Source organism: Alosa sapidissima, chromosome 18 (assembly GCF_018492685.1).
Source record: "Alosa sapidissima isolate fAloSap1 chromosome 18, fAloSap1.pri, whole genome shotgun sequence".
In the NCBI taxonomy this organism is placed as follows: Eukaryota; Metazoa; Chordata; class Actinopteri; order Clupeiformes; family Clupeidae; genus Alosa; species Alosa sapidissima.
Genome location: NC_055974.1, coordinates 11733721 through 11750053, shown reverse-complemented (window position 1 = coordinate 11750053; position 16333 = coordinate 11733721). Strand labels below are relative to the sequence as shown.

Sequence of the window (16333 nt, the reverse complement as noted above, 5' to 3'; positions counted from 1 at the left end):
ACAAACAAACACTGAAGAATGCATGCACAGTCTGCACATGCACTGTCTGACGAGAGGATACAGAAAGTGTGAGCGCTACTACTTTCCAGGAATGAAAGATGTGACGGCATTGCCATGGCAAGACATTGGCTAAATCGTCATAATCATGCTGAAGAAGGGCATGATTGCCCGAAACGGCCGTGGGGAGATTAAAAGAGTTTAAAAAAGAACTGTGAGTGCTATCCTTTATTCATAAAGTTAACAAGGATGTTGGCGACACAATCTATGTGAAGAAACAGTGAAAAAAACACACTCTCTATTTGCCTTTGTACTTCTAAATAAAGGCAAAACTCATTGGGTTGCCATGGCTTTCCTCACGTTATCGATTGTCAAACACGGTATGGGTCAACATAGCAATCACTCCAACAAGCTACACTTGCCTGCTTTATAGGCTCTTAAAAAGAAGTGATACCGGAGAGATCATCTCCTGTAACCCCTGTGCCTGGACACAGACGTATCTGTGGTAACAAAAAAACACAGAGGAGCAGAAAGATTGTAAAGGGAGATAGACTAATGACTCAACTGATCTTTGTACATATGTACAAAAGTTAGGCTGTAACACCATAACAATGGGTGGGATCGCACATGCAGTTCAAATGATAGTCATGTCTGTGAGACTGATTGCATTTTTATGACGACCCCTCATGCTTTTCCCACATGTTAACACTATTGCTGTAAGTATTAAAGACCTAAAGAATTTACATCAAAAATATTCTAACATAAAAACTGATACATTCTCAAGACATATGGTTTTTCTACCAGAGTCCTGTAAACTTGTAAAAGTGTGTGGTGCACAGTATAAAGATACTTAGTCAATAAAAAAAGACTATTTCTGAACTACAGCATCATCAATCTTTAACCACAACAGCACCACAACAACTTACAACAACAACAACAACAACAACAAGGGACAAGGGCCTCAGAGTAGACGACTCAATTTCTTGAAATGCTTTTCTTTTGGATTTTATATTCTCAAACTACCAACTTCATTATCAAATCAGAATTACTTTTCACTCTTGGATTCAACTTGCCAAATCATACACTCCAATACAGAAAAATCCCCACTCTAACCACATAGATCAGTGGTTCTCAAAGTGTGGGGCAGGCCCCACTAGTGGGGAATAGAGACAACCCTTTCTTTTTTGACAAGGAACATCATAGATTCAAAACAAAATAGCCCAGGAGTCATAAACAGACCGATTAATTAGAAGATCTGATCCAGCGGACCAGGACGGGAAATGTAACGTGGAACCAAAATGCGTAAAAAATATATTTTAATGTTACCATTTTCCCGGGTTGATGGGGTCAGGTGGGGCTTGAAAATTCAAAGTGGGGAATAATAGAAAACGTTTGAGAACCACTGGCATGGAAGATGTTCTTATTGCATTGACAAACTGGGCAAAATTACAGTGTCGACATTGTAGATGTAAAAATTTGCACTCACACTGAGGTTGTTCATTGAATCCAGTCTAGTGTCCAGTGCCATGTGATCCAAGTAAAGGAGGTCCTGAGGTTTTACACATGTTTCCCACAGGTTTTCCTGAGGTTTTACACATGTTTCCCACAGGTTTTCTTGAGGTTGTATACATGTTTCCCACAGGTCTTCCTCCAGCATAGCCAAATGCAGGATACCAGGTGTAATGGCAGGTTACTGTGAGAACAGATTGCATGCCCAGTAAGCATTTGTGTGGTTGGCAGTTGAGGGCATTTATTCACATTTGAATGGTCTTACAATTACTGAACTATAGGCCTAATTTTTGTGGCACTGCATTTCAAGAAAGACCACTTTTTCTGGGTTCTGGTAGTTCTTGCTGCCATATTGTGTTTAGAATGGTTTCAGATTTATGTATACACAATATACATAATCATTATTTGGTTGTAAAGCTTTGTCTATTTATTGAAAATACCAACATATGTTTGCCAAAGATGGAAAAAGTCAGTAATACCGGTCATAATAGTTTACTTGAGCTCCTTAAAGACTCACTAACTAAATTTAATTCAAATGAATTTGAAGTCAGTGTGACATTTGACACAGTGTGACACATGTGACACAGTGTGACCTTTGATGCATGAAAAGGCTATGTAAGGGATAATGTATAGAACGCCGGTCATTGTCGGGAGATAGGTCCCGACAGGGCGAACCGGACCCCGACGCACAGCGGAGGAGTTAAGCACTCTTAACTCTAGAAGCAAGTGGCTATTGTGTCAATGTAAAGCAAGGGCTACTAGGTTATGTCTGATATCAATGTAAGAGACTCATGACTCATGATGCATTATTTCAAGCAACCAGCTGTTTACATCTGTATGTGATTCAATACAAAGCAAACACACTTAATAAGCCTTGAAGCATTTTGACTGAAAATAGCATGATGGATGGTAAAAGGGTGTTTGTTAACCACGGTCTCAGTCCCGTTCGGATCAGCTGTATTCACTTTAGGGTAGCGGGCAGCCGCACCGCTACAGATAGTCAATATGAGGTTTAACTTTATAGGCTAAAGGTTATAGATAAAGGGATGCAGTTTGTTAGTGATTGCCATACAGGTTATCAAATCCCTCTGTATTCACCTGTAACATTTTCACTGTTAACACTTGTTCATGGAGTTTGGGACTTTAGTGGAGCACGAAAAACTCGTAAAGGGGGTCTGATCATTAATTGAAAGCAGAAACTAACATCTAAGACAGTTACATACTGTATTTTACCATAAATATGTCATTCTTCACACATACTCATGAAAAAGACCTTTTAAATAATTAAAAAAATAAAAAATGTGTCCCTGTTACAAAATAGTAGGGTGATATCAGGTAAAATGGGCCATCAGCTAAAAATGGGCCATTTAAGGTTTGGGCAGAGAATGTGTAGAAGGGCTCTGGTTTGGGGGTCCCAGCCCCTCTGGAATTTAGAGCCAATGACTGCAAAGGATTTCAGACTGTTGTCATAACTGTGCTTGACAAGTAACAGGTGATTTGATTGGTTTATGGTTGCTATGGTGGGCGGGGCAATAGTTCAAATAAAGACTGCACCAGAAAGCTGCATGGTAAGTAGCCTGGCATATCAAATCTAACTAAACTATTATAAGGATGATAAATCTATAAAAAACAAACATGCACATAAAAAAACTGCATAATATCTGTCTTGATGGCATCCACCAGAAATAATGCTGTTAGTTTGGTATATGAACTTATTTTTTGTAAAAGTGGTGTTTTTCTTAGCGGCCCAATTTACCTTAACCCACTGAGGTAAAATGGGCCACATGGTTTCAGCTAAAATGGGTCATCCTCTGTGTCACTCACAAACACACGTGTGTGTGTGTGCACCCATGCACATACGCATTCACCCACACACTCGCACACCAACCAACGCGCACACATGCACGGACACAAACACACGTACACACACACACACACACTCACCATGCCCCGCCCCCCCAGTAATAATGGTGGTTGATATTTTATTTACAGTGAGTATGGCAAATGCGAATGAAGTGAGAGGAGAGGAGAGAGGGAGAAGGAAAGAGGAAATGAGAGGAGGATGAGAGAGGAGACAAGCAGAGAGGAGAATAATGATATCAATGTTTTAATTTTTAATATATCAGTTACCAGTTTTGTATGAATTTTTGTAATTTGCGCATTTCGTTCAAAGTGTGTTCACACACACACTGATCTGTCACTGATCTATGCTGTTCCAAAATGGTCTTTTTTAATTGCACATTTGAATATGTGAGTTTGCACCCAAAATGTGTTTTTTTTTAATGGCACATATGAATATTGTGTTTTGAAATTAAAATTGCTGGCCCATTTTACCTGAAACTGCTTATGCAAAAAAAGTTGCCACAGTTGATGTTTCAAGAACTGTAGGGCCTAAATAATTATATTTTATGACATAATTTCAACACAAAATGATCAAAAACAGTCATTAGTAATCATAAAAACACTTGGAAAAGGCATATATAGTATTATATTATTTTCCCAACTGATTTACCAAAAAGTGGCCCAATTTAGCTGATATCACCCTAGCACATGCAAGTTCATGTAGTGATAAGAGTTTGTGTAGTCAAAATTAAGAATCATTCAAGAATTTACATTTACATTTAGCTAACACTTTTATCCAAAGCAACTGACAGAGCTTTCAATTAACCACCACATTATAATCAATAGGCCAGAGTCATATGTGTTTTTTCTTTTTACAATATCTGTGCCTGAGGTTTCTAATTGAAGTCCAGTGCAGAACTGAACAAGAGAATCATAAGGCTATGTACATCTTAAAGTTCCTGTATGTTACACACTTGATGTGCCTAAATATCTTCAACCTCAAGTATGCTGCTAATGAGGAAATATAATTGTCATTTAGACGAGGTGAACTTCTCCCCATTGTGGCATGTAGAATATTAATGTCTATTCATGTCATTGTGGTTTGTTGAATTATCTGTATTTTTTTTTTTCTGGTAAGGATTGGCATATACAATCGCTTAGTACAGCCGTAGCTGGTTTTAAGTCTACCACGTGCAGTTAAGTTTTTATGGCTTATACCGCAATTGCATTGAATTTTTACATTCGGCATCGGCTGTGGGCGGGACTGTGCAGCTCTATATGACTGGTTGTCATTGTCGGTGCCCTTTGCTCTGTGAACTTGCACAGGTAAACTTGCTCGTCTTCGTCATCTTCACAACAGTTCCATCTGGGCTTATTTTAAACGTAAATGTTCCATTTACTGGACCAAGCAGCGCTTTCTCGTCTGCCTCCTTCACCAAAGAGCTTAGAGTGTAGCGCTCTAGAATATTTGGTCACTATAGTCCCTGTGACTATAACTGCACTGGGTCAAACTTCACTAAAGAATGTGAATAATCAGTGTTAATTGTTTTAACACATATTTTTTTCTGTGATTAATTTACCGGAATTGACACATTATTTTGACAACCCTAATATATGCCTTCAATTTGATAGGACAGTTAAGAAAGTGACAGGAAACAAGTGGGAGAGAGATAAGGTGGGGTCATGACCCAAATGCCACAGCTCCCCAATGAATATACAATTCAACATCAATATCAAGAAATATACATTTGATTGATATATGGTAAAATACCGGTATGTAAATGTATTGTTATTCTGTTTCTATCTCTTTCCACCTAATAAAATCCCTATTTGTTGGCCCTGGGGCCAAAACTGAGGCACCTACATTTCTAAATCTGATCAGACCACCTTTGTGAGTTTCTCTACCAAACTTGATGCTTTGATCTTGCATTTTAAAGGTTACTGTATTTGACGAAATGCCAATGTCAGAACTGATCACTAGGAGTAAAGATGTTCAATTTCTCCAAATTCATGTGAGAGAATGACTAATAGGCCACAAATAACCACATCTGGAATATATTTCATAAAAAGTAAAAAATAGTCATTCATATCTTCATATGTATACAAATGCAAGAACAAAATCAAATGTCAGTTTTTTGGTTATTTTTAATATAAAATCACCATTAAATTACAAATAAGAGATCATAACAACGAAAACATACCACCACCACCACACGGCTCTTGGTTTTGGTGGTGGTTACACAAACATCAACTCTACCTGTGCCTTATCCAAACAGCTGGTGCATACCAAGGCTTTCATTTGTACTTAGATGTAGAGAATGAGTAAATAAAATAAGTTTTTACAGTTGGATCCATGATAAAAAGGGAAATGCCAAGCTGAACCTCAACTGAATACTGCAGTTGAGAAGGACAGGTCTTACTAACTCACTTAGTAAAAAAAAAAAAAAAAAAAAATATATATTTCTAATGGGTCTTCTTAGAAGAGCCAAATCCTGAGAATCCCATCACTGCAGCCATCTCATCATCCTCTTCAAAGAGATCCTCCTCTGCCTTCCGCTTCTTCTCCTTCTGCTTCTCCTTCTTGTAAGCTTTAGCCTTCTCCTCCTGATCAATTCACACAAAAAAAAAAAAAAAAAAAAAAAAAAAAAAAGATTATAAAAAAATGAATGAAAAGGAATGTCAAACTTTTGACATATTGACCTGGCCACTTTTATACTGGCCTTACACCATACGATTTTAGTGAGATTTCACAGTCGGCAACTACATTTCCAAAGTCGGAATGAAATCATGCGAGTTTTACTGGAATCCGGCGCATTCCCGCCAACTAGACCGCTTAGTGTAAGGTGTCAATCTGAGCGGTTTTAAGTCAGTCCGAGTCTTTTTCTAGTCTTGCCATTATGACAATATCAAACATGTTTGATATTAGCCTATCACAAGTCTTTCAGTCGTGGCTCATGCAAATAGTGACGTGAACAATATAAAAATCAATAGTGACCACTCTCCAAAACCAAACAGGAAGAGGCAAAGTAGGTGACAGCTGTAGCCTATATGATTATTTGTTATTTTGTTTCTTACAAATTATTAGTCAGCTATTCCACGTGACAAAACTGTACACCGTGAAACAATGCTGCAGAAACACGAAAATATGACTGATATGAGTAGGCTATCGTTTGAGTTCCTGTTGAAATCTAGTGGACGATGGTAAATAATTAAAAGGAATCTAGCTGCAGTCTTGTAAATAGTGACCCTGCAAGATGCCTAGTCGTTGCAAAATCATAGTCTGTGACTAAAGAGCTCTGACTTGTCTTTAAATGTGAGAGGGTCTGAGACTGTAGTCTTTCACTGCTTCAATTTTCCAAGATTTAGATTCAGCATCTGTATGATATTTCCATGCTTTAATTATTATTTCATTTTTATTTTGTATTTATTTCTGACACCACAGACCTCTTCTCGAAGCTCCTTCATCCGCTCTTCAAAGTCATATTCCTTTTGCTTCTCTTCCATTTTTTTTTTGTTGACTTCAAAGCGCTTCTTAACCTGGTCCAACGACGAACGTTCCACCCTCATAGACATTCCCAAGTTTCTCTGATCTACAAAAGAAAGAACATAAAATTGGCAGAGAAATTATGTGCTCAGCTCTGTGCTGTGGAGTTCGTAGTCTCTGCCTCATCCATTAATTTCGTATATCAGGAGACCATTGCGGCCATTATCCCCAACATAAAATCCAAACACTTGTTTTTTTTCCAAAACAAACTGGAGTGGCGAGACTCCAGTGGCTAGATCCACTTATATTAACATGGAATCATCAATCTAACGGATACTATAATGGTGCTATTACTGTAAGTAAATGTATATTCCAGAGGCACATTTACTTCATTCAAATATGTGTTAATGTAAATAAACAAAACAAATAAATAAGTACACTTACGTTTTTTCCCATTGATGTGGTCCAAGAAGTTAATGGAATCTTTCACGACACAATCACATACATTGCAGTAATACCTTGAGTAAAAAAAAAAAACAAAAAAAAACAAGCAAACAAAAAACTTCATACTTTAAAGTGGTCCACAAAAAAAAGGTCAACTGCCAAAAGACAGTCACAACCCATTCACAGTGCTGAGTGCTAACAACAGTAGCTGCATTCAGACCTACATGTAAGACCGGAGGTTCTGCGGATGTTAAACGGTTGAGCCGTATATCTGAACAACATAAATGGTCATTTGGAAGTCCGAACTTAGCCGGTTGTTCTACTGCTCCCATCCTAGTATTTCCGACGGACATTATGTAAATGAGCTTGTGTCTGAACGAAGCGAAGACCACACAGAGATTCTGTTAATGTGCGTCGGTGTCGTTCACACATACTGTATGACGGTATGTCAGCATGTTGACATCATATCTGAATCACCCGAAGGGTCGGACCTCCGCTTGACAAAGCTCTGCATATACTCTGGAGGTTATATCTGAAAGCAGAAAGAACACTGCTATTTGTGTACACAAAATAAAAATAGACAATAAATAAAATAAACAAATAAACAGATTTTTTTCCTTTTCTCCAGCACTTTTTTAGGTCATGCCTTCAACAAATGCTGACTATTTTCATTTCATCTCAGGCTCAGGCTACACTAGATCCGCAAGTGAAGCACTACATTTGCGGAGCATAAAAATTGTTTTTGCTCTATTTTTTTCCGAACGTACACATCGCCATTAGGTCTGGTGCAGCCAGTTCCATTGATTACAGTGGAAGCCATTGCTGCAGCAGACGCTACACGAACCGAACGCTTCGGTTATGTGCCCGTTGTAGCCTCCTTGTTCAGTCATTCTTGAGAACAGCATGAACTATGGTAGATATTAGTGGATATTTAAAATACTTCATCATGATGACAGGGAATTCTGACACAGACCATCAACACATTCTTTGAAGCAGAAAATGGTTTCTAGATCTAAATTTGGGAAAATGTGATGGCATATAATCAAGTGAAAAATGGAAAAACACAACTGAAGATCTGAGATCAATGTAAAAAACACTGAGAAATGTAAGACAAGTTTTTATAGTGCATTACCTAATAGCCACAACAATACATCAGTAAGCAGAGTATTTGCTTTTTTTCTTTTTAACTTTAATTCAGAGACACCTGTCCTGTCATTGTTGTTTGCATTACAAGCCTGTTGGTTTTTAGTTCATTACTAATTTCATGAAAACTCATTACTGCTGCGTTAAAATATAGTGACTCCAACATTCCTTACAGATAAAAAAAAAAAATCTCATTAATACATTAGGTTAAAACAACATGGAATAGACATGGGATGGGGCAGCCGTGGCCTACTGGTTAGTGCTTCGGACTTGTAATCAGAGTGTTGCCGGTTCGAACCACGACCAGTAGGCACGGCTGAAGTGCCCTTGAGCAAGGCACCTAACCCCTCATTGCTCCCAGAGCGCCGCTGTTGTTGCAGGCAGCTCACTGCGTCGGGATTAGTGTGTGCTTCACCTCACGGTGTGTTTACTGTGTGCTGAGTGTGTTTCACTAATTCACGGATTGGGATAAATGCAGAGACCAAATTTCCCTCACGGGATCAAAAGAGTATATATACTTATACCTTGAGGTGACAGCTAGATGACTGGCTATCATTGCATTCAAATAGAATTCTACCATTTAAACAAATTAAGGTTATGTAAAAGTTAACAGTTCCCCTTCAGTTCGACGACCAGCTACAACCAATAGCAATCTGGGCCTGTATTCACAAAGAATTTTAAGGCTAAAAGTAGCTCCTAACTGGCAAATTTAGGAGAAACTCTTAATGGGCGTGTCACTCGTAACTTTAGGACTCCTGATTTTTTTGACTAAGAGTAATTCACGAAGCATTTTAACCCTAAAAATAGCACCTAAGTCTGGGACAGCTTAAAAGAAGTCGAGAGGACTCCTAACTCACTAAGACCTATTCACAAACCGCTTTTTGTGGCATTTCACGTCGCTATGTCTTGAAATGCATATGCGGCTACAGGAGATTCCAATCGCGAGGGAACAATTGTGCATTGTAGGCATAACTAAGGGATGCAATAACGCCACCAACAACAACTAGCCTACTCATTGTCAACATGTAAATTTAATGTAATGTTTCTTTGGTCCTCCTAACTCTAATATGGCACACACCTTGGCATTGTTTCGACCACCTTATGCAACTACACACAGTGGGTACGACAGTCCTTACAAGATCTCGGCGAAAAAGTCTGCAAGTCTGTTTGGAAATAAATCTTGTGATGTTGCATAAGGTTGTCAAAACAATGGCAAGACACCTTGCCATTTTCTGACAACGGTCGGCCATTGGGTAGGTGTGTCATGGCCTTAAATCACCTCGCATGCAAGGTGCTCTGCAATATATGCTGTGATCAGAAAACTGTTAGGGGTCACATACCCGCCCATCTCCGACTGGGGAGTAGTTTTGGTGATGACAATGGTCTTTCCCAACTTCGACTCCAGGTCCACCTTGTAGTCTCTGTGCCGAAGCAGCTCGCGCTTGACTGGGGGCGCAGGCTTGCCTAAAATGATTAAACATCAATGATGTTATGAGACCATTCCTACACTTGAATGAGTTTCCTTTATATGATGCTATTGCAAAACATTTTCCATAAGACATCTGTTTAGCTGGTGGTCCATATTCTGCATTTGCTGGTACAGAACAAAAGTTACTCAACATACTTAATTTGAAAAAGTTTAAGTTAAAAAATGAATGTTGAACAATAAGAATGTAACTGGTCAAATTTGGCAACTGCTACAATTGTTTCGTTTGGCATGATCAACACCAGTCATTTTTAACACAGCAGTTATTATGAGTCATTAAGAGATGATCACACAAATGTCCTGGCAAGCTGGCTGACTGGGACCTTGCTAGCTGAGTGCCAACTGTGGAGTTGTCACACTCACAACTACAACTGCATTTGAGGTGAACAAAGGGTCTGTTTTTAGACTGACTGTACTGAGCAATTGTGACCATTTTGTTTACTGCCATGAGAACCAGTGGTGGAATGTAACGAAGTACAAATACTTCGTTACTGTACTTAAGTAAATTTTCCATGTATTTGTACTTTACTTAAGTAAAATTTATAGTGCATACTTTTGACTTTTACTTCGTTACATTTTACAGCAATTATCTGTACTTTTACTCCGCTACATTTCTACAACACCATCGTTCCTTTTTACGATACATTTTATGATCAGTTTTTTTTTTCTCTTGACAAACACGTTTGTTTTACCGGGGGGTTGCTACCAAAGATTCTGGAGCGCTACGTGCATTCTTAGAAACATAAGCTTCTAGTCTAGACCAGGCAAAGCGTGAGCTTGTAGCCATCTGCATTCGGTAGGCTATATTCACCAGACCCATGGCTACACTGTACATGCAACTGTGTTCTGTGCCTTTCTCTGTCTGTTATCTGCAGCGTTAGGGCCTCCTCTCCGATGAGATTGCTATCCGCGGATCAGCGAAGTTACAGGCTATGCCCATGCTTCTGTCACACGTCTGATCATTTGCGGCACAAATGAATGGTAGACTATTAATGAACCGGTGGCCGGAAAAAACGTAACATTTTCCAGATTAGGAAATATTCCTTAATTGTGTGTGATTAAATAAAGATGCATAGCCTACAATTGGGGGGTAGTAACGTGAGCGCTCATTCAATGTCTATGCGTCTGCGCAAGTGAAACTGAACTTAATCATAAAGACACCTTTCTCAGCAACTTTTCTGTTCAATCAGCATAATTGGCATTACGATCCACCCGACGTTTCCCTCGTCTACCCCGTTAAACTTCAGGCTCTCGTGTTTTGCTGAATGATATTACTCAGCAGATCACCCTAGTAGATAACCAGAATTACAGTCTCTAGAATTGTAGGTCAGAATGTAAACTGGGCCACAGATGGTAAGGACAATTGCATTAACTTAAAACTATCTAGTCGAGTATAACCTAAAACTAGGTTAATTAAAATGCCACAGCCCATACTGATTTTTCCTTTTAGAATATAGATATTAAGAGAATAAATCATTATGCAAATACTTTTACTTTTAATACTTAAAGTACATTTAAAAGCAGGTACTTTTTACTTTTACTTAAGTAGGGTTGTCATTGTGGTACTTTTACTTTTACTAAAGTAAATATTTCTCTGTGTATTTGTACTTTTACTTAAGTACTGAGGTTCAGTACTTCCTCCACCACTGATGAGAACAGCTCCACTGTTGTAGTGTTCATTATGTTCTTCGGTAAACAAAACAACTAAACAGGAGAAACTATATGTACACGAGGGATAACAACAGGCTCTACGTCGCATACGTTGCAAACATAAAACATTTTTCCACCGATGAAAGGTTTTCAGGAAGCCTGACTATCAATTATACCGAGTTACTGCGAAAGTAAATCACACTCACCATCTTTTTTCTCTCTCTCCTCTGTTAGGCGTTTCTGCGCGAGCTCTTCGTATTCGTCTTTGTCCCATTTGCGCCGAAAGTCAGCCTTGTTCTGTAAGAGAGGTGTTGGTTAACATATTTGACTACTCGAATAATAATATGGCGATATACAATGTCTCGGCTAACTGATAGAAGATATACAGAGAAAACATACGACACCGGGGCTTCTACGCAGCTCCAGCAACTACATTTACTGACACAGCCCTGATTAACGTTATTAACCTTGGTATGTTAGTAACTCAAAAGGTACCCGGCGTTAACGTTTTTAACAAACAACGAGAATATAATGTAACATTAGAGACTGTGTAGCAAGAGCTAACAGCAAACACTCCTTGGTAACAGTTAACGTTAGCTTACTTGTTTGACGTTTATTGTGGTGACATATAAATACTATTTATATTAAAATTAAAATAAATACATTTTCTCTAACGTTATCTGCATTTTTTCTGTAAAATGATTTGTCTGTACACATCTTAACCTAAATTACAAAGAGATTTTTCAACGAACCCCACTGCCGGACGCCATTTTTCCAAGTTATGGCCCGTCTTCCGGGCACGTCTCTCCTTCTTTGGTGTAGGCCTACTGTGGTAGACTTAGCTGTTAGTGCTTTACCGCCACCTAATGTAATTTTTGGAACATGATTGGAGGTTTACGTTCAATGCGTTATATATTTTAAACAAATTCCAAAATATGATGCTTCATTTGGCTATGTCTTCAGAAAGTTTGCTTCTTCGCTTGCATTCCAACAATGTAACAACGCTGAGACCATAAAACTAGCAACGTTGTGGGTTCAAAACCTTTACGTTGCAGAGGTTCCTCTGTCCTGTCCGTCTGGAAGGAGACATGTAGGCTACGTGTATGTATGCGTCTGTGGTGAATTTGACTTTGAAATGGAAAAGAATGGCTAGAAAAACTCTTCGAGAAGAATGTTAGGTCACTTTCATAGCAAAATAGATTTGTTTTTTTCTGTCCCCGTATAGAAGGCATGGAGCTGCGATGGCCGAGTGGTTAAGGCGTTGGACTTGAAATCCAATGGGGTCTCCCCGCGCAGGTTCGAACCCTGCTCGCAGCGATTGTTTTTGGACTGTATCTACAACAATTCTGATCTACTGTCCGAGACACAACTGAGCTTCAGCGGCCTTGCAACCTAGGCCTACAACCGTTCAACGTGTCCGTGGCAGTCCGTCTTCGCGACCAAGACCTGGGAGCTCCAGCTGGCCACTCGTCATGGATGGGACCTCGTACCATGATTAGCCTACTTTCCAACAATAAAGGACATTTTGACACGACCTGTTCAACACTTTTTTCTGGATTATATAAATAAACCCATGTAGCCTCACAATAAAAGATTATGGTGTATTGTCATTGAATTCTACATCGGAATGCTGCCCCGTTTCACCTCTAGAGGTCAGCATACGGCTCTGCCATAAGCTACTTTGTGCTTCAGTTCATTTTCTTTCCCTGGTGATAACACATTGGACAGCAGGGGGCGCTAAATGCAGCTAAGAGTTTTGGATGGGTTGACAAAATGCCAATGAAATGGCGCCATGTCTTGATTGTATTAAAAACTATGCACCTGTTAATGACAAGAAGCTTTCTTTTATATGGAAGATGCAGCAACTCCGTTCAGGCTTACCTCACCATTTCTGCTCGCTGTGAGTTTGTGTGGAGCAGAGGCCAAGAGGTAAAGAAGGGAAGGTGCAGGAGTGTTATACTAAAAGTGGAAAGGTGAGAAAAAAAGAAGATAAAAGGTGACGTTGACTGGTGAGCTTTACAAGTTCTGTTACCCAGTTCTGTTATCATGTCCAAATTATTTGAAGGATTAACATTTTAAACTCTGGTGGGGTGGGACATAATTTATGAAGGGGATATAGCAAAACTCTTTCTTTTGCTTGGGAGACTGAAGCCTGCGCAACAGGCCTACAGACATTAGCAGAAGACCATCCTGTTTGCTGTGAGTAGGCCATGTTTCTGCATTGAGAAAACAGTGATTAGGTAAACCAGAAAATACTCAACAAAAGAAAATTATTAAAATCATGAACTCAAATGTCATTATGAAAAACAAACACAATGACTGATAGATAGATAGATAGATACTTTATTGATCCCCAGGGGAAATTCAAGCTCTTCTGCGCTTCAACAGTGCATGTAAATCAGGCCTTTCCATAACACATTAAAAGTGGAATATGAATGCATTTCATTTCACAGCTGACAATTACGCAAAAACATTTTAAACGGAGCAAAACAATGCATGCAGCTTCAGTGCGTCAGATAAACACAATTGAAAGATTGATCATATTGAACAGCTGTAAAGTGTTATCATAGGCATGTAACTTTTATGACATTAAAAAGTGGAATTTATTGAACGCTTTCGATCACTTCCTCACGGAGTGTAAAAATTACTCCCTGGTTAGGAGAAAATTCTTTGACCACATTGGCAAGATTGCTCCCCAATTCCCCATGCTACCCAACGAAGACAAGCTCCCGTATTTGTTGGGAGGGCACAATTGAATTCCTGACAGTGTCAAAGATTGAGAAGGTGAGTCCCTTTCCTTCCTACATTTCACTGTATTATTTTGCCTAATTAGTATACATTTAAATAATTATGTATTATCATTTTTTACATTTTCTTTTACAATTATACTACATGTGTAAGCTTTGGCAACACAATGTTTTTTTGTCATGCCAATAAAAGAGAGAGAGAGGGGGGGGGGGGGGCACGGCACTTCAGACAAGTCGAAGAGAAGAGCTCCAGAGGGACCTGAAAAAGACCAGTCAGGCTATGCAGACTGAGATCCGTTGCCTCAGTGACGAGCACCTCAGGCACCACAATATTAGGGTAAGTGTTGCTTTTTCCAGCCTATGTTTTCGATGGTAACCCATTGTCAGTCAATAGTGAAAGTAACTTATTGCATATAACTGTCTTGTCGTTGACTGACACCATGGTGAAGTTAATTTCACTTTGCCAATGAGTTCAAATAATAGACGAGTGCAAATGCGTAAAGGCTATGCTAGGTTTTAGTAAAGCATGGTTTAGTGGAATGACTATTCCATAGTCTCGCAAGCAGCCTCCTTCAAATGCGCCGTTGACTGTCAAAATACCGATGCATTCTTTGACGTCGCGCTTTGCGCCGTTAAAGGGCATGACAGATGTCATTGTCGCTTCTATCAGAGAAAGTTTTGATGGCATAACTAACAAAAGTGGAAAACAACTATTATGCAAAGATCTTGGTTTATACATCTTAAATGGAAGAACATCTGGGGACTCGCTAGGAAGACATACATACTGCTCACATCTAGGTAATAGTGTCATAGACTATGGCTTAACAGATCTGCCACATAGAAAGATAAAAGCTTTCATGGTCATGCCACAACTACAGTACCAATGTCAGATCACTGTCAAATCAAAATTCTCTTGAACGTCGACAGAATAGTCCAAAATGAAAACCAAAAAATGCTCCCCATTCTTTAGAAACACGAATGTAAAAAAGACAGTCAGTCAAAGTATGAAGCTATATCTAACAGTATACACATAGAAAACATGTTATTCACTTCCTTATTCTCTAAATTCACCAACGAAAGAGCTAGTGTCGACTCTGCTGCTGAGGAACTAACCAATATATTCTTGAAAATTGCCCATATGTCAGCCATCATAGAAAAAATTTGAAAACCAAGAAAGAAAAGTGGTTTGCTCATGAGTGCTTTAGGGCAGTGTCCTTTTATTCCAGAGGGCAGTGGCAGTGACATGAGTGACAACTATGAAGATTTTGTTCCAGTACCATCTACCACACAGAGTCAGAACACAGACGAATCATCAGATGAGGCAAGCAGTGAGGAGGATCAAAGAGAATTAGAGAGAGACACAGGCAGACAAGAGGTTGAGATGGTGAATGACAGAGGAAGAGGCAGAGATCCACCATTTGGGGAATTACACTCATTTTCCACCTCCCCTTGAGTTAAACAATTGATTTTTACCTTTCTCCAGTTCATCCAGCCGTTCTCTGAGTCTGGCGATACCACTTTTAGCTCCAGCCTAGCATAGATCATTAAATCGGATTAGACCATTAGCATCTCGCCTGCTAGCATCACGTTTAAAAGTAACTAAGATTTCCGGTAATTTTCCTAATTATAACTTGTCTTTTCTCAAGTTAGAAAGTGTAATAAGGCCAATAAGATTTTCTAGGCTGATTTGACATGGAACTATATTCTCATTCAGGCGTAATAATCCAGTCACTAACTAATTTGTCTGCTGCAGCTCAACCTTGTTGCTGGAATTTAGCCTACGGGGACTATTTTCAGGTGCTGCATGATATCACTGTGCTGCTGCGCCCATGGTGTTCCTTGATTATTACGCTGGAATGAGAGTATAGTTCCACATGCTGCTTAACTATTGCCAACTTTTACATATAAAAAATAGCCTACTTCCTTTTAGCTCATATCATGCTTGCATGTCTTGAATTTACCCTTGCATCTATCTATCTATCTATCTATCTATCTATCTATCTATCTATGTCACCAGAAATGAACATTGCA

The 16333-nt window shown here is 39.1% G+C and overlaps 1 protein-coding gene, 1 long non-coding RNA gene and 1 other non-coding gene across 3 annotated transcripts; 2 read left to right on the top strand and 1 right to left on the bottom strand.

Moving 5' to 3' along the window:
• Positions 1–5475: 5475 nt before the first annotated feature.
• Positions 5476–12421, bottom strand: zmat2 (zinc finger, matrin-type 2). The gene is made up of 6 exons (XM_042070879.1): positions 12308–12421; positions 11762–11852; positions 9760–9883; positions 7277–7350; positions 6793–6938; positions 5476–5952 (listed from the first exon to the last, which is right to left on the bottom strand). Exons 1-6 carry the CDS (start codon positions 12323–12325, stop codon positions 5812–5814), a joined length of 594 nt encoding a protein of 197 aa, XP_041926813.1. The 5' UTR covers positions 12326–12421; the 3' UTR covers positions 5476–5811.
• Positions 11830–13089, top strand: LOC121690368. The gene is made up of 2 exons (XR_006025051.1): positions 11830–12046; positions 12781–13089. It is a non-coding gene; the product is annotated as an uncharacterized LOC121690368 (long non-coding RNA).
• On the top strand, positions 12791–12872 carry trnas-uga. Its single transcript has one exon. It is a non-coding gene; the product is annotated as a tRNA-Ser (tRNA).
• Positions 13090–16333: the final 3244 nt, after the last annotated feature.

Bases quoted from the DNA above. Each gene is read 5' to 3' on its own strand.
- zmat2 (XM_042070879.1), bottom strand. The intron at 9,884-11,761 runs GTGAGTGTGATT...TAATCATTTTAG, and splicing joins GGAGAGAGAGAAAAAAGATG to GCAAGCCTGCGCCCCCAGTC. The intron at 6,939-7,276 runs GTAAGTGTACTT...TTTCTTTTGTAG, and splicing joins CCACATCAATGGGAAAAAAC to ATCAGAGAAACTTGGGAATG.